The following is a 22543-nucleotide window of genomic DNA, read 5'->3' as shown; positions in this document are numbered from 1 at the left end:
AGTGTGGTTAAGGTTAGGGTTAAGGTTAGGTTTAAAATCACATTTTAAGAAGATAATTTGTAGAAATAGGCGGGGTTTATGATTGTGGTAATTAGTGACGACCAGTCAATCTTCATATAAAATAAATAAATATCCAAGACAATCATGGTACCAATAATTGCTTCTAATACACCAGATGTATGTCCTTGAACCGACTATTTTAAAGTTGCACACAGAAGATATAAGGATAATTTAGTTGCTAATGGCAGCCTGCAGTACCCCAGTTGGCCTTCAACTTGAGTTACTCAATGAGAGGGGGCAGCACTGAGCTAGCCTGCAACGTCACTTCCTGGAGTAGCTAAAACTGCGCATGTTATGTCTCAATGAGACGCCATCTTAACCGACTTTATTTGGCTTCAATGCGCTATTGAGTCTTCACAGGAACTAATGGTGTCACGTGATCGATGGCTTTGTCCATTCATACTGTATATGAATGAAGATAGTTCACTCAGGCTGTTTACCATTGAAAAAAATGGTCAGTTCAGGTCTACTTAATAACTGGGTGCATCTCCCATAGACACCAATGCAATAGCAGTTGGGTCTGATCTTAGATCATTGACTTTCAAAAAAACAATATAGAAAAAAACAGCGGGGTGTTTCGCTTCCTCTTCCATCCATGCCCATACTTGGAAAAATGGTTATCTATCTATCCACATCATGTGATGCTGCCTGCCACTCTTTACAGCAAAATGTAACAACAAATTAAGGTCACATTTCTCAGGTGAGTATTCACAGAGGAAGAGACAAATGGTGAAGGTCGATTCCATTCGGATTAAGCAGACGTTAAGCAGACCAAGTGAGAAGTTTTTGTATGGGGTCAATGAGTGTCGAATTTGGTCAAGATAAAAGTGAATTGCTATTTTAATAGGTGAGGCTTATTTGATCGAATATAAGTTTTATAATGGTTAGGTTGTTACGAGTATATTGATGTTTTCTATGAAAGATAATTGGCTAGATTCGTCTGTAGAATCTCACTTCCTCCCGCCTGCCTTTCGCCTTTGCAGATACGTATTTCCATGGTTACAGTGGTCAGTGGACCATCTTGTCAATATAATAAATAATCTTTGGTATTCGTCCTGCGATCTACCTTGACGATGGTGGGATAAACATGATGAGTAAAGTGTAGGCTTTATCCTGTTGAAGCAATTTCTTGAATATATATATATATATATATATATATATATTTTTTTTTTTTAAAGACACTTATTACAAAGGGTAATTTACTGACTCGTTTACAAGTTTCAACAAGAGGATGGAACATGTGTTTCATGATGTCTGTCGACTGAATTTCAAGAACGCTAGTGTCTGTTTCACTGCAAGACAACCTTTTTAACAAGCAACAAGGCTGACACAAATGTTACATGGGTATAGCAAAGTCGTGTGTGTGTGAGAGAGAGAGAGTCCTGTCTGACATCGGTACTGACTCTGCTCTCCGCCCCTAAGTACTTCAACAAAGATATAAGCACCAGAGCAGTGATTTCACAAGAGGAAGCATTAGCAGACCAGAGTGAGAGAAAGAAGACACGATGGCAGAGAACAAGATGGGGCAAAACATTGGCGCTGGGGCTGGAATCTTTGCCAAACGGGTACAAAAGTCATTGAATCGTGCTCAGGAAAAGGTAAGCAACAAGTTTGAACTGGTGAACCGTGATATCTCTATGTTATCCTGAAATCAAGATTGGTTAATTCCTCAAGAGACAAAAAAATCAACAGTTCAAACAATTTTCAAACAATATTCAATACAACTTTTATTGTGAACTAGCCTATATAAAGTTAGTTGTCTATTCCAACAGAAAACAGCCAAATTGATTTTGTGCTAGTCTGTTAATGCCATTTTGTTGATGTTGCTTGTTCAGCTGCATGTGGACACAAAAGCTGCCACTTCCTGCCTCTGCATACACTTCCTCTCCCTCACTGCTCTTACTCGGTGGCTTTGTGGTTCACTTGGCCTAGGTGCTGGCGTGCTGCTCTGCTACTTTCACTTTGCTGCAGAAACCAAAAAAACAGGACAGGGAGCGTGGTTTGAAATGCCTGTCAGATGAAATCGGTTCAATGTGCCCAAGTTCCGTCCTATCATTTGGGGTCAACCACAGATGTCATTTTTGGGAAAGGGGAATGATAGACATTATGTTGGTCTGGAAAATAGTGAACATTATACAAGTAAGTTACGATAGTTGTTTAGAATCATTATGGAACACAATGTAGGGCCTATATACTGTAAGTGTGATTGTCATTACCTCACATAGGTCAAACTGAACAACAGTACAATACCTATTATAGAGAGTAATGTCCATTAATGTTGAGTGATAGAAAGCTGTGGATATATCAACAACTTTTGTTTTTGTCCTGTGATAGGTCATGCAGAAGCTGGGGAAGAACATGGAGACTAAAGATGAACAGTTTGAGCAGTACTCCCAGAACCTTCTCAAACAACAGGTACCAATGAAGAAAAGCTCTGCTTCAATGTCATGCTGTTTCTGTCTCCCATGGTGAACTGCAACACTGATGCAATAGATGTTTGTATCGATAAGCCCACTTTTTGCAACATGCTGTACAAGGCCTATACAGTGGCTTGCGAAAGTATTCACCCCCCTTGGCATTTTTCCTATTTTGTTGCCTTACAACCTGGAATTAAAATAGATTTTTGGGGGGGTTTGTATCATTTGATTTACACAACATGCCTACCGCTTTGAAAATGCAAAATATTTTTTGGGGTGAAACAAACAACAAGTAAGACAAAAAAAACAGAAAACTTGAGCGTGCATAACTATTCACCCCCCCAAAGTCAATACTTTGTAAAGCCACCTTTTGCTTGGCACATCTAGCCACTGGGAGTTTTGCCCATTCTTCTAGGCAAAACTGCTCCTGCTCCTTCAAGTTGGATGGGTTCCGCTGGTGTACAGCAATCTTTAAGTCATACCACAGATTCTCAATTGGATTGAGGTCTGGGCTTTGACTATGCCATTCCAAGACATTTAAATGATTCCCCTTAAACCACTCGAGTGTTGCTTTAGCAGTATGCTTAGTGTCATTGTCCTGCTGGAAGGTGAACCTCCGTACCAGTCTCAAATCTCTGGAAGACTGAAACAGGTTTCCCTCAATCATTTCCCTGTATTTAGCACCATCCATCATTCCTTCAATTCTGACCAGTTTCCCAGTCCCTGCCGATGAAAAACATCCCCACAGGATGAGGCTGCCACCACCATGTGGGGATGGTGTTCTCGGGATGATGAGAGGTGTTGGCTTTGCGCCAGACATAGCGTTATCCTTGATGGCCAAAAAGCTCAAGTTTAGTCTCATCTGACCAGAGTACCTTCTTCCATATGTTTGGGGAGTCTCCCACAAACGTGTTTGCTTATTTTTTTTCTTTAAGCAATGGCTTTTTTCTGGCCACTCTTCCATAAAGCCCAGCTCTGTGGAGTGTACGGCTTAAAGTGGTCCTATGGACAGATACTCCTATCTCCACTGTGGAGCTTTGCAGCTCCTTCAGGGTAATGTTTGGTCTCTTTGTTGCCTCTCTGATTAATGCCCTCCTTGCCTGGTCCGTGAGTTTTGGTGGGCGGCCCTCTCTTGGCAGGTTTGTTGTGGTGCCATATTCTTTCAATTTTTTAATAATGGATTGAATGGTGCTCCGTGGGATGTTCATAGTTTCAGATATTTTTTTATAACCCAACCCTGATCTGTACTTCTCCACAACTTTGTCCCTGACCTGTTTGGAGAGCTCCTTGGTCTTCATGGTGCCGCTTGCTTAGTGGTGCCCCTTGATTAGTGGTGTTGCAGACTCTGGGGCCTTTCAGAACAGGTGTATATATACTGAGATCATGTGACAGATCATGTGACACTTAGATTGCACACAGGTGGACTTTATTTAACAAATTATGTGACTTCTGAAGGTAATTGGTTGCACAATATCTTATTTAGGGGCTTCATATCAAAGGGGGTGAATACATATGCACCCACCACTTTTCCATTCGTTATTTTTTTCATTTCACTTCACCAATTTGGACTATTTTGTGTATGTCCATTACATGAAATCCAAATAAAAATCCATTTAAATTACAGGTTGTAATGCAACAAAATAGGAAAAACGCCAAGGGGGATGAATATTTTTGCAAGGCACTGTATGAGTCATACTGACTGTTACTGTTGGTTGCTCAAGTCTCTTCATCCCCTAAAGGCCTTCCCACACTCTACGTCGGATTCAGTCTTTTACGATTATTACATGTCACACTGTGCGATGTGACCAAATTAAGTTCTGTCGTCACATTCTGCGATTGGCATGCGTTGTGAGGATACTTCAGCGGCGTAGGCTGCAGCAACTGCGTCAACTGGGCGTATCAAGCATGGCGTCGAAAGAACGACAACATCCAGGTGCGCGAGCAAGGCGTCAGTGTTCCTCCTATTGGTCAGTCACCAGGGATCGGCTCGTAACTCTAGCCACACTACACAATAAAGGCTCAACATTTCTGACACTGCCAGAACTTTGTTGGAGCCTACGACACACATAGTGGTACATAATCTGCAGATCTATACCCTGTCATACTGAACGAGACAAGACGTCGGGCAGTCATTTATGACCAAAATAATTGCCCACGTCTGGGACGGCAAAATTGTGGCATAAGATGGCAAAAATGTTACAGTCTGTGTGGGCCTTTAGGCACATAAGGACCATATTCACTGAAATCCTTTTGCGTTGATAACTTTAGGATCTAAACTCTGGCCATTTGGAATGGTGGTCTACCTTACACTTTTTGTTTCCATTATAATTTTTTCTATGTAATTTGACAAACTGATATGCTGTCAAATGGCCAACTGGTTGGACGCTCATTTGAAAAAGCACTGGAAAAACCAGATGTTGTTTTGTCTGCTAATTACTGTTTTTGTGTTGAGGTCAACCAATGAAATGTTCTCCAATAGATTCAGCTTATATGTTGCAAGGGAGCTATCTCTGACGTTTGGTTAACTGTTTATCTGCCCTCAGAGCTGTGTGCATTTTTTATATATCTGTATTTTGGGTCATTTCACCAAATCAACACGTGTTAAGAAAAAGTTGTCTTAAAGAGTGACTGCCGCTAAAAATCAACTTTTTGTTTTGAAAATGGCCAATGTGGCGTTGATATGAGTCAGAAACATTTAGTGTGAATGGGTTAATTTTGGTCATAAAGTGGTCTCCTCCAAAACGGAGATTTGGGAGATGATAGGAAAAAATGTCACGGAATGAAGGGTACCATAACAGTTTTCTGTGGGTTGGGCTTATTTTAATCCTGCCCACAGCTGGCAGCACCCAAGTAACCCGATCATAATGCCCATGGTCAATTTGGTATGACATTTGATATCCCTATTGGGTTTAGGGACCATCAGTAAATTACACAATGGGACAATATTTTAAAGTTCAATATCTCCAAATGTTAATGACTTACAAATCTCAAACCACCTATAGATTGTAGAAGTCCATATACAAATATTGACAGCATTTAATGAGACAACATGAAAATATTGTCAATTTACATTGTAATTTATTGACGGTCCCTAACTATCCCCAGGGATAGGCTATCCAAAGTCAAACCAAATTTGCCACAGTTGCACACCAACCAGCTGAAGCTTATTGGCTAAATAATTTTAGCTAACTCTTCCCACCTACGAACACACACGAGACACCCACATCAAACCTCACCCCAAAACCAACTCAAGTTTGAATTCTGTCATGGCCGCTAGCATTTAATTAATCAAACAGTGGCCACCCAACATGGTCTCAGAGCATTTCGTATTATTCTGTACGTAAAGCTGATACACTCCATTTAGTATATGTTATGTTTGGTATGGTTACATAAGACAGATGGTTACCTAAGGCTAAAATGAAAGGAGGGTGGGGGTGGAAGGGTGGGTGTATACCCATCTCATCACAGACAATTTTAGCTAATTAGCAACTTTTTAACTACTTATTACTTTTTAGATACTTTGCAACTACTTAGCATGTTAGCTAACCCTTCACCTAACCTTTAACCTGACCGTAACCCTTTAACCTAACTCCTAAACTTAACCCTAACCGCTAGCCTAATGTTAGCGAACTAGCTAATGTTAGCCACCTAGACAGAATTCATAACATATCATACATTTTGCAAATTTGTAACATATTGTACATTTTTCAAATTCGTAACATAATGCGAATTGTAATTTGTAACATATCATACGAAATGGGTGATGGACATCCACAAATTAATACATACCATACGAAACGTAACAAATCATACTAAATGGAGTAACTTGGAGACCAGGTTGGGCCACCATGCCTTGTGTAAAACAATATATTCCTTATTCTGATTTTTTTTTTGTTGGCACATTGAAGCATCAGAATAAAAATACAAAAGGTAATCCTTGTTCGACAAGGACAGTGTCACTTTTAAAACACATACTGTACACTCTTCACTGTTATTGTTCGTGATATGTATGATTGTACATCTTGAATTGTGAAGATCCTGGTGTCTTTCTCTTTCAGTGTTTTTGGAGATTTATCTTCTGTAAAGGTGACGTCAACTACTGGAAAGGGTCTTTGATTGATGGATGCTCTCACTGTAAGAAATGTACTATAACAACCCCCTCATTGAATCTTCTGTCTTTTCAACCAACAGAATGATGGGGGAAGACTATTCAAAGAAGTCCAAGCGTACTTCCGTGCAGTGAAAGGTAGGAGCTGAGTTGTCTATTTCATCTCACTCCATAGCAGAGGTTTCTCATGGGCACAGGCGCACCTACGGCCAACGTTCTGATTAGTCTAATCAAATCAACTGGTGGCTTAATTGAAGTTGCTAAGCAACAAAACTGCGCAACTATGGGGCAAAACAGACGGGGTTGGCTTAGAATGTTTACATGTAATTTTTTTTGGTCTCCAATGTTTATTGAAAACATAAATACATTTGCACAATGAGCACTTGTCTCTCAAATACAATGTTACAGTTGTTGGTTAGCTAGCTAGCGAATTTAAGCCATATTAGCATTGAAATAAAATCAGTCAAACACCTCAAAACGAGACATGGCATCAAGAACAAGATGAAACTAGCTGAAATGAGCCACTTATGATTCCCCACAAGGTAGTTTCTTGTCATTGTTGCTAGCCATCTGGCCATCCAGAATCGCCCCATTAAGGCGTGCACATTGTTTCATGATGTTGTCAGCTAACCCATCTATAGATTCAATACTTATCTTTAGTGTTGCCCTGTGCATTTAGGCAGTTCAGGCTGCCATATTCATATTGAGGTCAAAATCAAATATCTACAATCTTATCATTCAGTCTTTGTGTTCATTATTTTGGCTTTGTTTGATGTAGTTGTAGGCCTGTATTTTGTACAGTAATGAGTTAAATTTGACACACTGGCCCAAGTCTCTTTTTGTAAGCTGAGCATACTTTCAAATCCTCTCTGGTGGCATGAGGGAGAAAGTGAAGAGGGAAGTGAATTCCATCTATTATTAGATCGGTCTTTTGCAATGCTGTCTGTACTGTCAATTTATTAAAGCAAAGAACTACGGGCCATTAAAAAGGGAAGACTCAGCAAATGAATGTATTATTCATTTGAGCAGGAAATAATTGTGTTAGAATTGTTTGTTTTTAGTGATCCCGTTTGCATACCACTTCAAATGAAGACCATTTTGTTTTGACCTTGCATAGGTGTAGCCGAATCAGCAGTGTGCCACAAAACCAAAACAACTTTATCTTAATGTTCTGTCCATTATGATTTCTGTCATGCCAGGTTGTATTTATTAGGTCTACACTTGACACTTACCTGCGACTTCTGCTAGCACAATACAAAGATCGTGTTGAAAAGACGGGTCTGTCTGTGTTCAGATCTGGCTGTCCCCTTCAGGAGGTGGTCATGGATGCATTGTGTGCAGATTTCTCCTCAGTCTGGACGTAATCAGGCTACCGAAAGCGCATACTTTGGGCGACGTCATCAGCACCCCTCCCACAAGTCTGCAAAAAATGTGTATTTTGGGACCAAGGCACCTTTTCATTATAAAGTTGGAGGAAATACGTTCCTAGTGTGTGAGGAACGTGTTTGCTGGACTCAAATGCTAGCCAGCTAGATAATATTTAGAAAAACAATGTTTTGTTTGGCTAGAGTTATGCTAATCCGTTTGCAATACCTTTAACGTTGCTTGCTAGCTTGCTGGCTAGCTACAGAGGTTAGCTGGCTAGTTAGCTACTGCCAGTTGTTGTTGTGTTGTTAACATATTTAGCCTATTCCACCATTTGTAGAATGCATACTGGCATTTGAATATAGCGCGGAAAAAGGGAATCAATCAATCAATCAAATGTATTTATAAAGCCCTTTTTACATCAGCAGATGTCACAAAGTGCTATACAGAAACACAGCCTAAAACCCCAAACAACAAGCAATGGACACACTGTGGACACGGTAGAGACATTTAAATGTAGACTCATGACGCATTCGGAATTCCATGATCAGAACTATGATCAGAATACTAAAGCTGCATGAACTGTGAAGTCTAGACACGGCCTTATTATTGTACACCTTAGCAAAACGTTTTGCTGCAGAAAATAAGTGTTTCTTATTGGACAACTTAATGTAGTCCCGCCTTGTTTCAGTCCGTTTTCTTCTGTTTGGTAGTGAATACTACCCTTGTTTTTGTTTTTTTACCCACATCCCCTGACACTGTCCCCTAGCCTAGTTAACAAGCTATCTGCTAGGCAAGATACACACAAACATTATTATGACAAATGCAGTCAATAGTTCACATTTTCCTTCTGTCCTTCTCTACAGTGATGCATGAGACATCCAAGCGACTGTCCCAGACGTTAAGAGACGTCTACGAACCTGACTGGCAGGGAGGAGAGGACCTATCTGTCATCATGGAGGTGGGCCACAGCTGGGTGTTTTATTGTGGTCTATAGTAGGGATGGGCATGGTTATTTGAAATTCTGAACAGACGTTAGTATTAGATCGCTTGGGACAGTATTAATTTGAGAGAAAGATTATAGGCCTATTTTTAACAATGAAAAGGCTTTGTCAAAACAATGTTTTACTGACATTGCTACATAGCCTACAAGGATAGACCATTATATATATAATTTTTAATAATACAAGTTTTATGACAGATGCACCTGTAGCCTTCACACATGTAGCTTGTTACTGTTGGTCAATCAAATTGGTGTTACAGTCACAGGCTTCATCTGGAGCAGGTGAAGTGGGTATATTTCGAATCAATGCAAAATGGAATAAAAATTACGGAATTAAGTTGTCTAAATGAGAAGAAGTGTAGCGGTCTTTATATGTACCACAGAAGAACCAAGAAATAAAGAGCGACACCATCTCAGACTGCCCATCTTAATATTTTCTTTTTATTGGCCAGTCTGAGATATGGCTTTTTCTTTGCCACTCTGCTTAGAAGGTCAGCATCCCGGAGTCGCTTCCTCACTGTTGACGTTGAGACTGGTGTTTTGCGGGTACTATTTAGTGAAGCTGCCAGTTGAGGACCTGTGAGGCGACTGTTTCTCAAACTAGACACTCTAATCTATTTGTCCTCTTGAGTAGTACACAGCGTTGTACGAGATCTTCAGTTTCTTGGCAATTTCTCACATGGAATAGCCTTCATTTCTCAGAACAAGAATAGACTGACAAGTTTCAGAAGAAAGTTATTTGTTTCTGGCCATTTTGAGCCTGTAATCGAACCCACAATTGCTGATGCTCCAGATACTCAACTAGTCTCAAGAAGGCCAGTTTTATTGCTTCTTTAATCAGCACAACAGTTTTCAGCTGTGCTAACATAATTGCAAAAGTGTTTTCTAAAGATCTATCAGCCTTTTAAAATGATAAACTTGGATTAGCAAACACAACGTGCCATTGGAACACAGGACTGATGGTTGCTGATAATGGGCTTGTCTTTCGAAAACAAGGACATTTCTAAGTGACCCCAAACTTTTGAACATTTTTTAACTTTTTCTTCCCTCTACTACAGAGTGAGGACTTGCTGTGGAACGATTACGAAGAGAAACTAACAGACCAAATAGTCCGCACCATGGAGAATTACACTGGCCAGTTTCATGAAGTCAAGGTAGCTTCTGATGTACTCTCATCAACTGTTTTTGGTGCAGTATAACTGGTTCACATCAAAACTCTTCCCTCCCCATGTGTTTACATTGCTGCTTGGTCTTACAAACAAACAATCAAGAGACTTTATAGTGTCACTTGACTCATGGGGATTGTGTTTAGAAATATTACTTCTACCCATGCCACTTAGGAACGACTGGCCAAACGCGGTCGGAAGCTAGTAGACTACGATTCCTCACGCCACCACTTGGAGGCGCTGCAGAATGCCAAGAAGAAAGACGATGCCAGAATCACAAAGGTGTGTTGAAAATGAAAAGTAAATTCAATATTTTTTGGTCAACGTATTTGGATAAAGGTACTGAAGGCATTTGAATTCCATTTCCCTCTAACCAGGCAGAGGAGGAGTTCAACATAGCCCAGAGTGTGTTTGAGGAAATCAACAAAGAGATGAGGGAGGAGCTTCCTGTTCTCTATCAAAGGTAAAGGCAATGGACCACAGCACATCAGGGTCCTGTCCATTAGAAATACCTTATTTACATAAGTATTCAGACCCTTTGCTATGAGACTCAAAATTGAGCTCAGGTGCATCCTGTTTCCGTTGATCATCCTTGATATGTTTGTACAACTTGATTGGAGTCCACCTGTGGTAAATTCAATTGATTGGACATGATTTGGAAAGGCACACACCTGTCTATATAAGGTCCCACAGTTGGCAGTGCATGTCAGAGCAAAAACCAAGCCATGAGGTCGAAGGAATTGTCCGTAGAGCTCCGAGACAGGATTGTGTCGAGGCACAGATCTGGGGAAGTGTACCAAAAAATGTCTGCAGCATTGAAGGTCCCCAAGAACACAGTGGCCTCCATCATTCTTAAATGGAAGAAGTTTGGAACCACCAAGATTCTTCCTAGAGCTGGCCGCCTGGCCAAACTGAGCAATCGAGGGAGAAGGGCCTTGGTCAAGGAGGTGACCAATAACCCAATGGTCACTCTGACAGAGCTCTAGAGTTACTCTGTGGAGATGGGAGAACCTTCTAGAAGGACATGGTAGAGTGGCCAGACGGAAGCCACTCCTCAGTAAAAGGCACATGACAGCCCACTTGGAGTTTGCCAAAAGTCACCTAAAGACTCTCAGACCATGAGAAACAAGATTCTCTGGTCTGATGAAACCAAGATTGAACTCTTTGGCCTGAATTCCAAGCGTCATGTCTGGAGGAAACCTGGCACCATCCCTACGGTGAAGCATGGTAATAATAATAATAATAATAATATGCCATTTAGCAGACGCTTTTATCCAAAGCGACTTACAGTCATGCGTGCATACATTTTTGTGTATGGGTGGTCCCGGGGATCGAACCCACTACCTTGGCGTTACAAGCGCCGTGCTCTACCAAACAAACAAACTACATGGAGAGAGCTCAGTCAAAATTAATTTCATAAAAAAAAAGAAAAAAAGGAATTGATTAAACCAAGTGTGCCCTGACACTGACAACACATAGGATATCAAACATATCATAGCAGATGGTGGTGTTAGCATCATACTGTGGGGATGTTTTTCAGTGGCAGGGACTGGGAGACTAGTCAGGATCGAGGCAAAGATGAACTGCGCAAAGAACAGAGAGATCCTTGATGAAAACCTGCTCCAGAGCGCTCAGGACCTTAGACTGGGGGCGAAGGTTCACCTTCAAACAGGACAACGACCCTCAGCACACAGCCAAGACAATGCAGGAGTGGCTTCGGGACAAGTCTCTGAATGTCCTTGAGTGGCCCAGCCAGAGCCCGGACTTGAAGCCAATCTAACATCTCTGGAGAGACCTGAAAATAGCTGTGCAGCGACGCTCCCCATCCAACCTGACAGAGCTTGAGAGGATCTGCAGAGAAGAATGGGAGAAACTCCCCAAATACAGGTGTGCCAAGCTTGTAGCTTCATACCCAAGAAGACTCGATGCTGTAATCACTGCCAAAGGTGCTTCAACAAAGTACTGAGTATAGGGTCTAAATAATTATGTCAATGTGATATTTCCATTTTTTCCGCTTTGTCATTATGGGGTATTGTGCGTAGATTGCTGAGGATTTTTTTTTTTCATCCATTTTAGAATAAGGCCATAACGTAACAATGTGGGAAAAGTCAAGGGGTCTGAATACTTTCCAAATGCACTGTATTTCTCTCAAATTGTGCCAAATTTGTTTACATCCCTGTTAGTGAGCATTTCTCCTTTGCCAAAATAATCCATCCACCTGACAGGTGTGGCATATCAAGAAGCTGATTAAACAGCATGACTATTACATAGGTGCACCTTGTGCTGGGGACAATAAAAGGTCACGCTAAAATGTGCTGTTTTGTCACAAAACACAATCCCACAATGTCTCAAGTTTTAAGGGAGGGTGCAATTGGCATGCTGACTGCAGGAATGTCCACCAGAGCTGTTGCCAGAGAATTGAATGTTCATCTCTCTACCTTAAACCGCCTCCAACATTGTTTTAGAGAATTTGGCAGTACGTCCAACCGGCCTCACAACCGCAGACCACGTGTAGATACATAGCCCAGGATCTCCACATCCGGCTTTTTCACCTGCGGGATCGTCTGAGAATTGCACCCGGACAGCTGATGAAACTGTGGGTTTGCAAAATCAAAGAATTTCTGCACTAACTATCAGAAACAGTCTCAGGAAAGCTCATCTTCATGCTCATCGTCCTCACCGGGGTCTTGACCTGATTGCAGTTCGGTTTCATAACCGACTTCAGTGGGCAAATGTTCACCTTCGATGGCCACTGTCACGCTGGAGAAGTGTGGTCTTCACGGATGAATCCCGGTTTCAACTGTACCGGGCAGATGGCGTCGTGTGGACGAGCGTTTTGCTGATGTCAATGTTGTGAACAGAGTGTCCCATGGTGGGGTTAGGGTATGGGCAGGCATAAGCTACGGACAATGAACACAATTGCATTTTATAGATGGCAATTTCAATGCACAGAGATACTGTGACGAGATCCTGAGGCCCAATGTCGTGCCATTTAATCTGCCGCTATCACCTGTTTCAGCATGAAAATGCACAGCCCCATGTCGCAAGGATCTGGACACAATTCCTTGAAGCTGAAAATGTCCCAGTTCTTCCATGTCCTGCATACTCACCAGACATGACACCCATTGAGCAGTTTGGGATGCTCTGGATCGACGTGTACAGCAGCGTGTTCCAGTTGCCGCCAATATCCAGCAACTTCGCACAGCCATTGAAGAGGAGTGGGACAACATTCCACAGGCCACAATCAACAGCCTGATCAACTCTATGCAAAGGAAATGTGTCGCATTCCCAGTCATGTGAAATCCATAGATTAAGGCCTAATACAATCATTTTAAATTAACTGATTTCCTTATGGACTGTAACGCAGTTCATATTTCTGTTCTGTGTAGAATGAAGAATCCTTTGTATATTTCTATCTGCAAACACCCTGAACTTATTTGCACCAAGTGGCTCCAATGTAACATAATATTTTCCCTTTTGTCTAAAGCCGGATTGGCTGTTACGTGACCGTCTTTCAAAACATTTCCAACCTGAGGGATGTCTTCTATAAGGAAATGAGCGTGGTGAGGTTGTTTTTTTCTACATTCTAATATGGATTTTATTCTCCCAAAAGAAATAAAGCCATCACAATATATTTGACACATCTGTATCACTGCTATAAATAATAGATTTTACTGTAGGTGATGTAGTATGGCATCTCACTGTTCAGATGAAGAAATGTACTGCAAGTCAACTAATACTGACTAATAGAATAACCACTATTGATTGCAGCTGAACCATGAGCTTTACAGTGTGATGAAGAAGCTGGAGACTCAGCATTCAGGAAAAGCTTTCATCATCAAGGGCCTCAACAGGTCAGTGTTTTAGATGACCATGTGAATGTATCGCATTGGTTTAATGTCTCATAGTCCATATGTGATTACTGTATATATTGCTAATCAAGTAAAAGTCAACAGTCTATTTATTTTCAATTGAGAAAACAAATATTTACTCTTGACTTTCTTTCAATAAGTCTGGAATTTGGGAAATTATCTGGGATCTGAGAATGTCAGACCAAATGTTCTGCCACCAACCAGATCAACTCACCCTCTAACTCCTCTCTTAGCACCAAGGCCAAGAAGAGGAAATCCCTGGTCATTTCAGCGCCCATCCCCTGTAACACAGCCTTCCCCCCGGACCACACATCCCTCCACACATCCGCAGCCCCCGAAAACAGCAAAGAGACCGTCCTGTCCAGCCACGAGACCCACACCCATAGCATCTCTGAGGAGCAAGCTTCCCTCGCAGGAGAGGCAGATGAGGGCGCTCACAGCGTCCTCACGTCAGAAATGTCCGACTTCTCAGATGAGGTGAGCTCCAACGGCGTTGCTACGCCCAACAGACGGTCGGCGTGTGACAGCGACAACGGGGTCGGGAGCGACGTCGCGTCAGAGGGTCTGAGTGATGCCCCAGAGGGCGGGGCTTCAGAGGAGCAGGGCCCTAGCCAATCTGTCGTAAAAGGGCAAGTTCAAAGGTCAGAGGTGACTGGGTGTGAAGTCACAATCAGTCAGGAGGCTCTTCCAAAGTCCATAGAGAGTGACGACCCACATGACACTGAGCAGGAGAGTGCGCCTGATTCTCCAGAGAATGGTAAAGCCAAGGCCCTACCTCGTCCTGCTCCACGCTGCTCCTTCCCCCCTTCTGATGCAAAGAGCACTGGAAATGACTCAGACTCCCAGAATCCACCTGGTTTCCTTATCAAGGTGATTCCCTATTGTAGTAGTGGTACTCTCTTTATAATATATTATAGTTTGTTTCATACAGTCCATTGTCCCAACAGTGTTTGCTGGAATGTAGATGTTAATCAATCATGTATCAATTATGAAGACCCCCCTGGGTTGGGCCATTTGGATTGAGATTCCATTGACGTCAATACATGATTTACGCAAACAATTGAGCCTTACGTGGGGAAAATAAACACCATACAAGATCTCACCACTTTAATTAAACATACTATTAGCATTTCTGCTGAGTGTCTAACAAAGTTGTTTATGTGGCGCTGTGATTGATATCAGGGAGTGGCGCTGGAGGGTCAAGCTTCAGAAGACGGGACGCTGCAGTTTGATGTGGAAGACACGATTCTCATGTTCGCCGACACAGAGGAGAAGGTATGTTCGTGTGTACATTTGTATGTATGTCAGCCTCTGTGTCCTTGGCAGTGTTGGGGGTAACGCGTTATGTAATCAGATTACTTTTATGAGTAACATGTTACTTTTTCACATTTGGTAATATTATTACAGTTACTTTGTCAAACGCATCTCGACTTGTTTCTTCATTTAGTTCTTGAGCGAGCAGAGAAAGGCTGTTTGGAGAAATGTCATGACAGCTGCTGGGATGGGCACGGTTATTTGAATATCCGAACGGACGTTGGTATTAGATTACTTGGAGAGTATTCATTTGAGAAGAAAAAAATATAGGCCTATTTTAACAATGAAATGGCTTTGTCTAAAATTAAATACAACTGTGACATTGATACATAGCCTCGAAGGATAGACCATTACATTTGACATTTTTATAAAACAACAGTTTTATGACAGCTCCCCATTAAAAAAGATGCACTGGTAGCCTTCACAGGTGTAGCTTGTTGTTACTGTCGGTCAATCAAAACAGCACTACAGTCACAGGCTTCATGTGTAGCAAGTGAAGTGGGAGATTTCTAATCAATGCAAAATTGAATGAAAATTATGGAATTAAGTTGGCTAAATAAGAAGTAGGCTACAGTGATCAACCAACAGGTAGGCTGTTGTGTCATATGAATGGAGCCTTGCTACTTTAGCTAGCTAGCTGGCTAACTTAGCTGGCTACTGTAGCTAGCTAGCTTCTTTACAACGATTTGATGCAGTCAAGACGGGCACTACCAGATGGTATGATAGATAACCTATGGCAGCAACAAGTTTGTCTAACTAGCGCTAGTCGGTTTGGCTACTTTCTCTCTCTCCCTCTGTGCCACACACATATACTGTCACACACACTGGCCCCTGCTCCTCTCTCACCCCTCCCCACCCTTCTGCTAAAACAAACACTGGCTCTCTTGAGTCGTGCAAGCAAGTCTCCATTGAAGTTTCCACCCCCAAAAATGTTTTCTTTAAAACATGTCTTTCGACTATCCGGATATCCGAAAAAATGTCATGATATTATTCGAATAGTGAAATAATTTCAAATGTCCATCCCTAAAATGTATACAGGGCGCACCTCTGATCTTTGACATTGATCGCTATATACAGTGTGTGCAAATGTAGCAAGTTATGGAGGTAAGGCAATAAATAGGCTATAGTGCAAAATAATTACAATTAGTATTAACACTGGAATGCTAGATGTGCAAGAGATTATGTGCAAATAGAGATACTGGGGTGCAAAAGAGCAAAATAAATAACAATATAGGGATGAGGTAGTTGGGTGGGCTAATTTCAGACTGGCTGTGTACAGGTGCAGTGATCGGTAAGGTGCTCTGACAACTGATGCTTAAAGTTAGTGAGGGAGATAAGAGTCTCCAGCTTCAGAGATGTTTGCAATTCGTTCCAGTCATTGGCAGCAGAGAACTGGAAGGAATGGCGGCCAAAGGAGGTGTTGGCTTTGGGAATGACCAGTGAGATATACCTGCTGGAGCACAGACTACGGGTGGGTGCTGCTATGGTGACCAATGAGCTAAGATAAGGCGGGGATTTGCCTAGCAGTGATTTATAGATGGCCTGGAGCCAGTGGGTTTGACGACGAACATGTAGTGAGGACCAGCCAACAAGAGCGTACAGGTCACAGTGGTGGGTAGTGTATGGGGCTTTGGAGACAAAACGGATGGCACTGTGATAGACTACATCCAATTTGCTGAGTAGAGTGTTGGAGGCTATTTTGTAAATGACATCGCCGAAGTCAAGGATCGGTAGGATAGTCAGTTTTACGAGGACATGTTTGGCAGCATGAGTGAAGGAGGCTTTGTTGCGAAATAGGAAGCCGATTCTAGATTTAACTTTGGATTGGAGATTCTTAATGTGAGTCTGGAAGGAGAGTTTACAGTCTAACCAGAAACCTAGGTATTTGTAGTTGTACACATACTCTAGGTCAGACCCGTCGAGAGTGGTGATTCTAGTCGGGTGGGCGGGTGCCAGCAGAGTTCGATTGAAGAGCATGCATTTAGTTTTACTAGTGTTTAAGAGCAGTTGGAGGCTACTGAAGGAGTGTTGTATGGCATTGAAGCTTGTTTGGAGGTTTGTTAACACAGTGTCCAATGAAGGGCCAGATGTATACAAAATGGTGTCGTCTGTGTAGAGGTGGATCTGAGAGTCACCAGCAGCAAGAGCGACATCATTGATATACACGGAGAAAAGAGTCGGCCCAAGAATTGAACCCTGTGGCACCCCCATAGAGACTGCCATAGGTCCAGACAACAGGCCCTCCGATTTGACACACTGAACTCTATCTGAGAAGTAGTTGGTGAACGAGGCGAGGCAGTCATTTGAGAAACCAAGGCTATTTAGTCTGCCAATAAGAATGCGGTGGTTGACAGAGTCGAAAGCCTTGGCCAGGTCGATGAAGACGGCTGCACAGTACTGTCTATTATCGATCGCGGTTATAATATCGTTTAGGACCTTGAGCGTGGCTGAAGTGCACCCATGACCAGCTCGGAAACCGGATTGCATAGCGGAGAAGGTACGGTGGGATTCGAAATGGTCGGTGATCTGTTTGTTAACTTGGCTTTCAAATACTTTCGAAAGGCAGGGCAGGATGGATATAGGTCTGTAACAGTTTGGATCTAGAGTGTCACCCCCTTTGAAGAAGGGGATGACCGCGGCAGCTTTCCAATCTCTGGGGATCACAGACGTTACGAAAGAGAGGTTGAACAGACTAGTAATAGGGGTTGCGACAATTTCGGCGGCTAGTTTTAGAAAGAAAGGGTCCAGATTGTCTAGCCCAGCTGATTTGTAGGGGTCCAGATTTTGCAGCTCTTTCAGAACATCAGCTGTCTGAATTTATGTGAAGGAGAAGCGGGGGGGGCATGGGCAAGTTGCAGCGGAGGGTGCAGAGTTGGTGGCCGGGATAGTGGTAGCCAGGTGGAAAGCATGGCCAGCCGTAGCAAAATGCTTGTTGAAATTCTCGATTATTGTAGATTTATCGGTGGTGATAGTGTTTCCTAGCCTCAGTGCAGTGGGCAGCTGGGAGGAAGTGCTCTTATTCTCCATGGACTTTACAGTGTCCCAAAACTTTTTGGAGTTAGTGCTACAGGATGCAAATTTCTGTTTGAAAAAGTTAGCCTTTGCTTTCCTGACTGCTTGTGTATATTGGTTCCTAACTTCCCTGAAAAGTTGCATATCGCGGGGGCTATTTGATGCTAATGCAGTACGCCACAGGATGTTTTTGTGCTGGTCAAGGGCAGTCAAGTCTGAGGAGAACCAGGGGCTTTATCGGTTCTTAGTTCTGTATTTTTTGAATGGGGCATGTTTATTTAAGATTGAGAGGAAATTACTTTTAAAGAACAACCAGGCATCCTCTACTGACGGAATGAGATCTATATCCATCCAGGATACCTGGGCCAGGTCAATTAGGAAGGCCTGCTCGCTAAAGTGTTTTAGGGAGCGTTTGACAGTGGTGAGGGGTGGTCGTTTGACCGCGGACCCGTTACGGACGCAGGTAATAAGGCAGTGATCGCTGAGATCCTGGTTGAAGACAGCTGAGGTGTATTTAGAGGGTAAGTTAGTCAGGATGATATCTATGAGGGTACTCATGTTTACGGATTTAGGGTTGTACCTGGTAGGTTCGTTGATAATTTGCGTGAGATTGATGGCATCTAGTTTGGATTGTAGGATGGCTGGGGTATTAAACATATCCCAATTTAGGTCACCAAGCAGTACGAACTCTGAGGATAAATGGGGGACAATCAATTCACATATGGTGTCCAGAGCACAGCTGGGGGCTGAGGGGGGTCTGTAGCAAGCGTCAACAGTGAGAGACTTATTTCTGGAAAGGTGGATTTTTAGAAGTAGAAGCTCAAACTGTTTGGGCACAGACCTGGATAGTATGATATAGCTCTGCAGGCTATCTCTACAGTAGATTGCAACTCCACCCCCTTTGGCAGTTCTATCTAGACAGAAAATGTTATAGTTTGGGATGGAAATTTCAGAATTTTTGGTGGCCTTCCTAAGCCAGGATTCAGACACTGCTAGAACATCAGGGTTGGCGGAGTGTGCTAACGCAGTGAATAACTCAAACTTAGGAAGTAGACTTCTGATATTTACATGCAGGAAACCAAGGCTTTTGCGATTACAGAAGTCAGCAAATGATAGCGCCTGGGGAGTAGGAGTGATACTGAGGGCTGCAGGGCCTGGGTTAGCCTCTACATTACCGGAGGAACAGAGGAGGACTAGAATAAGGATACGGCTAAAGACTTTAAGAACTGGTCTTCTAGTGCGTTGGGTACATAGAATAAAGGGGACAGATTTCCAGGCGTTGTAGAAAAGATTCAGGGCATTATGTACAGACAACGATATGGAAGGATATGAGTAAAGTGGAGGTAAACCTAAGCGTTGGGTAACAATGAAAGAGATTGCATCACTGGAGGCACCAATTGAGTCGGTCTCCGCGTGTATGGGGGGTGGGACAAAGGAGCTATCTAAGGCAGGTTTAGCTGGGCTGGGGGATCTACAGTGAAATAGTACAATTAGAAATAACCGAAACAACAATAAGCTAACCATATTGAGATGGGAGAGAGGCATAAAGCAATCACAGGTGTAATTTAAGAGAGCTAAGACAACAGCTGGTAATGACGACACAGTTTGGGCTGAGGCTAAACATAAACAGGATGCGGTACCGTAAAAAGGAACAGTCCAGCAGACATCAGCTGTATAGCTGAGTTATCATAAGGTCCGGTGAACAGCAATTGGATAGTTTGGAGGTAGTTCGGGGGCTGCTAAAGCACTAGCGAGCAAGAGGGGTGTCCACATACTTTTGTATGTATAGTGTATATATTTCAGAGATCTACGGACAGTTCCTTGGACTTCATGGTATAGTTTCTGCTCTGACATGCATTGTCAACTGTGAGACCTTATATGGACTACTGTTGTCGTGATACCAGTATCACGATACTACAATACCAGATTTTCCTTAGCAAAAAAAGAAAACACAAAGCAGACTTAACTCTATGGTCCTTTAAAACCTACTTTTGTAAAATAGTGTGCTATAGCTTGCAAAATAAATAAATAAGACTCTAGGTGACAACACAGGACTAGCACAGTAGACTAGTAGACTAGCACAGTAAAAGCAGCTCCACAGATGAAAGGAGAAACTAGTGGTCAAACCTGAGTCAGTAAGTAGCCTATCTTTGGTAGAGCGCACGTTGCTCGTCTTAAACCCTCCGACAGTCAAACAAGCAGTAAGATTTTGAGATGTTTTCATGAAAGTAACGCAAATTAATAATATTATTCGTATTTACAGATGGCACAGAAGTTTTTTATTAAGGCACATAAAAGTTCACATGTTCCAGAAGCCATTTCTGCCCCAAAACGCATTTTGCTAAAAATGAAGAAGGGACGTGCGACATACGCCTAGCTTCCTGAAACAGGTCACATATAATTAGTAATAGTGTGTTACTTTACAATATTACTTTGTGTGGAAAGTAGCGCTTTACTTTTGTTAAATGCTCCTTGGTGTAGTGTAACTTCCAAATAGTCTTAACTTATCCCTGTGAATTAGAACTGTGCATCAGACTGCCCTAGTTTCAGTGACACCGAATTTGCTCTTGTCAATGTGCACCAAATGCATGTAAATTACGAGAGTTGCTCCAAGAGTTCACTTTTTACCAAGATTGCAGAACCGGGCCTGTTTTCGCAAAGCCTCTCAGAGTAGGATTGCTGAACTAGGAACATTTTAGCCTTTAAGATCATAATGAATGAGAAGGGGGACCTGATCCTAGATCAGCACTCCTATTTGAGACACTTTATGAATATGGGCCCTGATCTCTCCTAAAATGTGAATAACATGGTTGTTTGTTTTTTGTTAACCCTTTCCCCGCTACAGCAGGAAAGCATGGCGAAGGGGGTGAGGGAGAAGACCTGTATCCAGCAGGGAGATTTATCAGAATCAGAATGAGTCAATTGTGGCCTCTCGTTTCCCGTCTTCCCCTCAAGATGTCATGACTCAGCACAGCAGCACACAAAGTGCTTTTTACTCACTTGCTTCCATGTCGCAACTTGTTGGTAGATACCGATGAGTTTCATACCTACTGAGAGAGATTTTTGCAGAATGTTCTGGATTGTTGACACATGATTATCCAATCTACAGTATTTTGCCATAGTTATTTTGTTTTATTATTTATAAATTTTTATAGGGGGTAGATCAGCTTTAATATTGCAGATAGATTGTAACTTCCATCAATGTAATTGTCTGCATCACTTCCAATCCCCCATATGTTTTTTCCCGCAAATATATATACATATACATATATGCACATTCACTACCAGTCAAATGTTTGGACACACCTACTCATTCAAGGGTTTATCTTTATTTCTACTATTTTTTACATTGTAGAATAATAGTGAAGACATCAAAACTATGAAATAACAGATATGGAATCATGTAGTAACCAAAAAAGTGTTAAATCAAAATATAGTTGAGATTTGGGATTCTTAAAATAGCCACCCTTTGCCTTGATGACAGCTTTGCACATTCTTGGCATTCTCTCAACCAGATTCATGAGGTAGTCACCTGGAATACATTTCAATTAACAGGTATGCCTTGTTAAAAGTTAATTTGTGGAATTTCTTTCCTTCTTAAAGCGTTTGAGCCAATCAGTTGTGTTGTGACAAGGTAGGGGGGAATACAGAAGATAGCCCTATTTGGTAAAATACGAAGTCCATATTATGGCAAGAACAGCTCAAATAAGCAAAGAGAAACGACAGTCCATCATTACTTTAAGACATGAAGGTCTGTCAATACGGAACATTTCAAGAACTTTGAAAGTTTATTCAAGTGCAGTCGCAAAAACCATCAAGCGCTATGATGAAACTGGCTCTCATGAGGACCGCCACAGGAATGGAAGACCCAGAGTTACCTCTGCTGCAGAGGATAAGTTCATTAGAGTTACCAGTCTCAGAAATTGCAACCCAAATAAGTGTTTCACAGAGTTCAAGTCACACACACACCTCTCAACATCAACTGTTCAGAGGGGACTGTGTGAATCAGGCCTTCATGGTCAAATTCCTGCAAAGAAACCACTATTAAAGGACACCAATAAGAAGAAGAGACTTGCTTGGGCGAAGAAACACAAGCAATGGACATTAGACCGGTGGAAGTTTGTCCTTTGGTCTGGAGTCCAAATTGGAGATTTTTGGTTCCAACCGCCGTGTCTTTGTGAGACATGGTGTGAGTAAATGGATGATCTCCGCAGGTGTAGTTACCA

General features: G+C 42.2%; 1 protein-coding gene across 1 annotated transcript; it reads left to right on the top strand.

Moving 5' to 3' along the window:
• The first annotated feature begins 682 nt into the window (after positions 1-682).
• On the top strand, positions 683-21453 carry LOC311138090 (bridging integrator 2-like). Its single transcript, XM_084172750.1, has 13 exons — positions 683-760; positions 1483-1658; positions 2395-2475; positions 6669-6723; positions 8817-8911; positions 10012-10107; positions 10294-10401; positions 10497-10582; positions 13607-13682; positions 13891-13973; positions 14225-14861; positions 15174-15266; positions 21163-21453. The coding sequence occupies exons 2-13, from the start codon at positions 1566-1568 to the stop codon at positions 21232-21234; spliced, it is 1575 nt and encodes a 524-aa protein (XP_084028876.1). The 5' UTR covers positions 683-760; positions 1483-1565; the 3' UTR covers positions 21235-21453.
• Positions 21454-22543: the final 1090 nt, after the last annotated feature.

Source organism: Coregonus lavaretus, assembly GCF_964263955.1.
Source record: "Coregonus lavaretus genome assembly, chromosome: 12".
NCBI classification, from domain to species: domain Eukaryota; kingdom Metazoa; phylum Chordata; class Actinopteri; order Salmoniformes; family Salmonidae; genus Coregonus; species Coregonus lavaretus.
The sequence above is the reverse complement of the archived record's forward strand: the minus strand, read 5'-3'. Positions and strand labels throughout refer to the sequence as shown.